General features: G+C 41.7%; 1 protein-coding gene across 1 annotated transcript in view; it reads left to right on the top strand.

Annotated features, from left to right (window-relative positions):
- Nucleotides 1–445: 445 nt before the first annotated feature.
- CAMKMT (calmodulin-lysine N-methyltransferase) overlaps nt 446–7,169 on the top strand; it is a 225,180-nt gene continuing 218,456 nt past the window's right edge. Inside the window, exons 1-2 of the mRNA XM_054820757.1 lie at nt 446–576; nt 6,223–6,389. Coding sequence (XP_054676732.1) covers nt 478–576; nt 6,223–6,389 — 266 coding nt within the window. The 5' untranslated portion in view covers nt 446–477. The remainder of the gene's footprint in view (nt 577–6,222; nt 6,390–7,169) is intronic.

The following is a 7,169-nucleotide window of genomic DNA, read 5'->3' as shown; positions in this document are numbered from 1 at the left end:
CTCGCGGGACTGCCCGTAGCCAAGATGGCGCAGGGCGCTTCAGCCAGCCGCGACGGGCGAACACCGCTGATGTCAGCGCGGAGGCGCGAGGCAGCGGCGGTAGGGCCGCGCGCTAGGCAGGCTGGCACGGTCCCGGGCGCGGCTTCCTCAGGTCGCTCTCGTTTCACACACAGTTTCACCCCCGGGCGCGGAAGCCAAAGGCGACCCATTTTGAGGCGCGCTCCCGCCCCTCCGGTGCGCCTGAAGGGCCAGGCGCAGAACGGCAGCAGCGCGCGTTTCGTCGGCAGCTTATCTCCTCAGCGCTGCCCTTAACAAAGATGGCCACCCACTTCCTCCCCCTCAAGCCCTAGCCCGGCCGGTCCCGGTAGCCGCTGGAGGCTCGGCGGCAAGTCCCCGCCAGCCAGGGGAGCGTTCCCCGCGCGCAGAGGGGGTCTGGGCGCTCCCGCTGCTTCGGCTCCAGGCGCTCCCCGCCGCCGTATGGCCGAAGATGCCGGCTATCCGCGCCGCCCCGCCGCGGACAGGTGCGAGGCGAGCCGTGCGGGAGCGGCGAGAGCCCGCTGGCGCCTGCTCGGACAGGTAGGGGGAGACCGCGGGCGGGAGGGGCTGCTGGCATGGTAGGGCGGGTTCGCGTCCCTTCCCGTTCCTCCGCGCAGGGCTAGCGCAGCGCCTGAGGGGTTGGGCTCTGTCGCCGTTCGGGGTGCGGGCGTGGAATCCTGCCGCCGCTGGAGGGGCGTGGGAAGCCGAACTGTTCGCACCCCTGACAGGAGATTGCAAGGAGTAGTACGCTGCGGCTTGCAGAGGGGTTTGCAGTCCTCTTCCTGGAAAAAAAAAAGTAATAATGAATATATATACACATACATACAAACACACGGCTTTTTAAAGTGTGCCTTCAATAGATCCCAAAAGCAGTCTGCCGTCCTACAAGCAGGGCTACCGGGAGGAGGGCCGGTACCCCCGTGGCACCCCACAGCCTGAGGGCCCTAGCTTGGGATTTTCCGACTCCGGTTGGACAGCATCTCTGGATACTGCTGGAGTTAGTTATCGTAGCTGCTACCCAATTCCTACCCTGTGCCCCCACTAAAGTGCCTTTCATGAGGTGCTGGGCTAAGATCCCACTCACCTGGCATGCAAAACTGCTCTTTACCTGCGGCTGCTGGCAGCCTGGTGATGGGGCCCTGCCTGGAGGAGGAAGAAGCAGCAGCAAGCAGTTACACCTGTGTGCTCTGGGTGAACAGCAGCTTGTCGCTCTGGCCTTCCATACTTTTTTTGACCCTTTAGGAGCTGTGCAAGGTTGGAAGGGATTCCTCTGTGGATAAGCAGATATGTAAAGGCTTAAAACACGAATCAGTTTCATTAGTTGTTATTATTATGGGAAGTGATATTTACCAGCCTAAGGTAAATGTTTAGTTTTGTGCGAATGGAGCTGCCCACCCCGAGCTCTCCCCAGAAGGCAGAGTGGCAGCAGTGGGGCTGATGGCGGCAGCTGGGTTGAAAGAGGCACCTGGCTGCAGTCAGGTAACTGGGGAGGCGTGGGGATGTTAATATTGACCTTTTCTTTGTGTGTGTTTTTCATTTGTAAATTCCTCGGTCCTGTTCAACAGGACAAACTTCTGTTCTATTGTACTGTAAAGCAGGAAATGCCAAAGGCATTGGTGGGAATATCGGGTTTGTCTTTGTAGGTTTCTGTTCTAGCAGACTATGTAAACTGCGCTCTGCGGCCATACTAGTTGTTATTTCTTTTCAACATACTGCCTTTGGCACGTCCCTGACTCTTAAAATCATAAGGAACTTTTCATAACAATTGAATTGGGGGGTTGTGGGGTGTGTGTAGGTATTTGGGGAGAAGGCTTCTGTTTCTTCCTCAAACTACATGTATCTCTGACCTTTTCCTCTGCAGATTCCCTGGGTTTTTCCATGTTCTTTAGCTTTTCTGTTGATTTTTATATGGTATGATGAGCAAGGATCAATTTAATCTTACTGGTACATCTGAAGTAAAAATCAGTTCTGCACTCTTTACTATGGTGATGCTCAGATCTATCTATGGATTGGAAGAAGGTATCAACCTTCTTTTATATCCGTCTTTAAAGGAGCACTGTCAAAGCGTTTCTTACAGTGCTTTTAAAAATGCTTTTCATACTGTTTATAATAACGCCTTATGCAAAATCAGTTCTGTGATGTGTTTATATATTGAATTTGCTTTCATTCAATGCATACACAAATTGATTTGCTATGGTAAAGATGCTTGAGTGTGTGCTTGCTGATTTAATTAAGAAAAAAGCCCTTTTATCAGGTATCCTATGAAGTTAGCATAAAGAACCAGGGGTCTGCACAATTACCTATCTGTTCTTTATCAATAAAATGTTTTATGTATGTACTGAGTTTGAAGTTTGGCAATATTTTGAAACTTAGCTTGTCAGAATCAAGGAAAATAAGTTACATGTGCAGTGTGCATTTATAAATGACAAGTAAATTCTGTAAGGCTGTGTTTTGAGCTCTACCAGTCTGTGCAATTGATGGCATTATCCGGTCTGTAGGCTTTAGCAGGGAAGTTAGAGGAATAGGCATAAACTAAGTTGCTCCCTATAGAAAGCCTAATGAAGACTTGCCTGAAATCTGTAAGCTTTATATTTTTATCCTGCCTGTTACCTTCCTCTTGCTCTTCTTCTCACAGAAGTCTTGCTCACCTGCTAATGTGCTTTAGCTTTCAGAATTGAAAAGTAAAAGCTAAAGTGAGGACAGGGCAGTGGCCTTTTTTTTTTTCCCTCAACACAAGAAGTTCTAAAACAATTTTTCTTTTCTTCCTGCTCCTCTCTGTGTGAAGAGTGCCTACGTGTGCCAGATCTTTTTCCATGTTTTTGTTAGTCTTGAGTTTGTAAATTGTTTACAGTTGAATAAACCTATTTGGTAAATAAAGTATTTGTAAAAATAAATAATGCACAGTCCTACTGACAATATTTAGAGATGGTGTAGTTATAGATTATGCTGTAGCTGATTATGTAGAAACTTTCTTGCATGCACAAAATAGTGTGTTCAGGTAAGTGCTGTAGAACTGAGCAGAGGGTTGTAGAATGTCAGCTCTTACTAAATTTGGCTTTTAGTGCAACTAGGCCATACACAATGAGATGGAAGAAATATAGGAAAGTTCAAGTGACTGTCTTTCGCCATATGTTTTATTGTTTGATTTTTTACAAAAAATTTTTTAAGTGATCAAACATCTTTAGGTTTTATCAGGATTCTTAATGTTGCAATTAAATACCAAGGGGCCTGTAATTTAGATCTGTGGTAATATTTTACTAGGATCTTTCTAAAACAGGATACAGCATGGTGATACTTTCTGGCTTTTTTTTTTAATGTTAGAAGTGTTAATGAAGAAAGAATCACCTTAGACTTCTTTATTACTAGGTGAAGTTAGAGAGGAAAGAAAATGCAAGTTTGACAGAGGGAAAACCACAGGCTAGAAGTGTGAGCTTGTATTGGGGTTTTTCGTTGTTGTTCTTGGAGTGTTTTTCTTTTAAGGAACCTAACTGTTGTAAAGGAATCTTTCATTACAGAACCTAAAATATTATTATTTATTTAGGTAATATTTGTATGTATGACTCGTGTACAAGCTCAACGTTTGTGTATGCCTATAAACATCTTGTGCAGAAGACAGGACCTTTCAGTACCAAAAGAAGATCCTGAAGAGAGTGAAACAAGGCTTCTGGTAGTTTTTAAATAAAAATATGCAGAGAAAATTAGCTGAAAGTTACTGAGGGACGAGATAAAGAGGCCACCAGCCCTAGCCAAAGAACAGTGGTGTCAAGTGATTCCTCCCCACCATAGTTTTACTCTGCCGTCATTAAAAAGAAGAATTGTGCCCATTCTGATGAGAAGCCTTTAGCTTGCTTTGATATTGCTTTGATATTTAGCTGTTTTTATAGGTTCTTGGGACATGTTCATTTATAATGGCAGTGTGCAGGAAGTTAGGGAGCTTCACCTTCGTTGGAAGGACATCATGAAAACAGAGGCTATCTTTCAACCTCTTCAAAATATTATTATGAGTTTAAATATGTTTGTCACCTTTTGGGTTTTGTCAGTGGATTATCCTGTAGCAGCAGCATATCTCTGTAGCTTGTAACACAATTGTCATGCTTTTAGGAACTGACTTGAGGGGAAAAAAGTAAATCCCTGTGTAAAAATGCAGAGTTAGGTATGAATAATGTAACATATTCTTCCTTTGTGCTCTGCTTTCTCAGTTATATTTAGGTTTTTAAAAGATTTGACTTGCTGTTGTAATTTTCAGATCTTAGACCTCTTGATTTTAGTTGGAGGCTGTAGGAGAAATTTTTTGAGTACTCAAATGCTCATGAAATTTTCTGCTAACTCAGAGAATGCATTTTACAGAGTGGCTAGAAGATGTCTCTGTAGAAAAAAACCTTGAAAACAGAAAAGTGTTGTCACTGCTGGATTTTTTTGTTTTCCTGTTAGTAATGGCTTGCCTTTGCTTTAAAAAAAAAGCCCTAAAACAATACACTTTTCTGAAAATTAGATCTTGGTGGTTTTCTTTAGTTGTCAAGTTGGTCCGTTTTGTTTCCAGGCATGCTGATATTATACAAAGGTCTTAATTCTGCTAGTCTTTTAATTTGGTTCTCCTGGTTTGCTATTTTTGCAATTTCCTTCATGTGTGTATTTTTCCCGTGTGTATTTTTCCCATGTGTTACAGAAGTAGAAGAAATAGCGTGGACAGCAAACAGCCATTTTTAATAGTTTGATGAAAATGCCTGTGCCTTTCATATGCTGAAACCTGCCAATGAAAATAGATCCAAAAGCAGAAAGCCTGATGCAGCAGACCTACTGCTAGAAACTAAGAGCATAGCAAATACAATTGCTCTGCTCACATACGTAGTATTTCCAAGTATTCTGCAAAATAATAGGTTATGGCACCAAATTGTAAGGCTGTTGGATGTGAGTGCATTTCCAGTTAAAGCATGGTTGACAAAGGTTGGATGCAGCAAAACAAAGAATAAATCTATGACCCTTCATTTTGTTGTACACATCCCATATGCAAAGCTTCCACTTCAAGTTGCATAATTCTGGACAGCCACTTCCATAGGACTTCAGTTTTAGCTCTAGTTGGCAAAAAAATTAAATCATGGTGCTATCCTACTCAGTAAAGCTATTCTTTGTAGCTCTATTTATAGTGATGAGTTTATTTTCTGCTCCCTTTTTTTTTCATTTCTGTGGACTGCTTATGCACCTTCATTTAAAAAATGCAATGAAAATTTTTTATGTATTCCATCCAGTGTTAGGAGAAAGAAGTTAAACCCAGGACATCTCTCCTTCCACATCACTGACCTAAAGGATAAGCCTTTTTGGCAGGGAAACGCTAGTTGTCCTCTGTGCAACGATACAGCTCAAATGGGCTGGGTGCCGGGTTTTCCTGTACAGAGGAGTTGATACCTCACTCCCTGAAGAGATGGTTGAGTGCGGCCAACTATGCAGGACAGAGCGTCCATGTTTTCACTTTCCTGAACAAGAGTTTTAATCACTTAGCTATTACACAAAATGCAAACGGGAACATTCTGCTTCTGCCATTGCTTTGAATTCTTCAGTCTCTGAGCGCTGAACCTGGTGCTGTTAGTGTGTTTTGGGGATCATGTCAAGGTCGGCTTACTGGGCCCTGGTAGGGGAATATGCAATTGTGGCACCTGAAAGTGTGGGGCCTGGGATAGGTAGCAAGTTTGGCAGCAGTTCTGCAAGCGTGCAGCAGTAGACTTCTAAGCTAGGAAGTAGTCTACCTGGTAAACACATATCACTCAGATTTTTTTAATCTATAGGGACAGTGAGTGGCACAGAAAGTTTCACAGTGGTGATGGGAGGATAGGGAAGAACCCAGTCTGCCCCTGTACTTCTGGTGTGGGTTTGCTGGGGCGGGAATTAAAAAAGCAACTTTGTATACTTATGAACACAGTTCATATGCTTTACAGTTATTGAGATAAAATATATATAGAGAGAGAGACATAATAAATTCATAACCCATTCCCTTGACCCCTACCATCAATACCACTATTATTTTCCAGGCTTGACATACTTGGACTAGGTACTCATAGCTAGTAGCTAATAGCATAGCTATTATGGTTGATTCCAGACTTGTCTCTTCAGTTAAATAAGCCTGTGTTTGTTGTTTTTTTTTTTTTTTTTAAAGTTTTATTCTTAATGTTTAATTTGTTCTCTATTTCAAAGGTTCTGAAGAAAAAGCACTTGAAAGATGTGCATCTCCAACAAGTGTCTGTAAGAAGGTTCACATCGTTCAATCTCTTTTCAATAGAAGACCAGAATACAGAAGAGGAAACTGGGACCTGGGTTCAGTATAAAAGCATCTTTTATCCTGAGTATAGTGTGTCCTTAAGGTAACCATCATTTAAGTTTTAAGTACTTCCTAAGATCTTGTACAGGCCTCAAATATAAAGTTATTCTTCCAGTTAGTCAGTCTTCCAGTGTTTTGTATAACTAGGGCATGGTTTAGAAATAAACTGTTAGATGTTATTTTTAGTTGTTTGTTACAGTAAACAGTTTGTCTGTCTGGTTTTCTTCTGGTACATTTCATTGAAGTGGCAGCACTTGAATGAAAATACCGATGATTGTACCTTTAACAAAATGCAAATATTAACATTTATTTTATATTTCTAATAGCTTTCTGTTTTGACATTTTTCACATATAAATAGGATGTAAAAAAACTGAAAACCTTTATTTGTAATCTTAATAAAAATTTTAATGACATGATGTTATTCATTAAGTTCTAAAAGCTTTTTGGTAGTGATCTATATTTTATTCAGTTTTCTTCCTAATAGTTCTTGTAAAACTCAATGATAATTTGGAAGCCAATTTGCAAAACAAAAGAATAAAAAATTTCCTCTTCCTACAGAAATGGTTTATGGCTAATGAAGAAATATGTTTTATATTAGAGCAGGTAAAACATGAAGATATCTGCATTAAAAAAAAAGCACACAAAACTAAAAATGCCCCGAACCGCCCTCCAAAAAAACATCTGAAGGAGTGTTAATGAACTCTCAGTAGCTTTAGCAAAACAGAAAAATGTATAGCTCCCATTCATTACTATTTGGGGTTTCGTTTGGTTTGGTTTTTTTCCTTTTCTCCTGCTTTGGTTTCCTTTTCCTTGTGCAGTTTT

Source organism: Grus americana, chromosome 3 (assembly GCF_028858705.1).
Source record: "Grus americana isolate bGruAme1 chromosome 3, bGruAme1.mat, whole genome shotgun sequence".
NCBI classification, from domain to species: domain Eukaryota; kingdom Metazoa; phylum Chordata; class Aves; order Gruiformes; family Gruidae; genus Grus; species Grus americana.
Note: the sequence above shows the minus strand (reverse complement) of the source record. Positions and strands in the feature narration are given on the sequence as shown.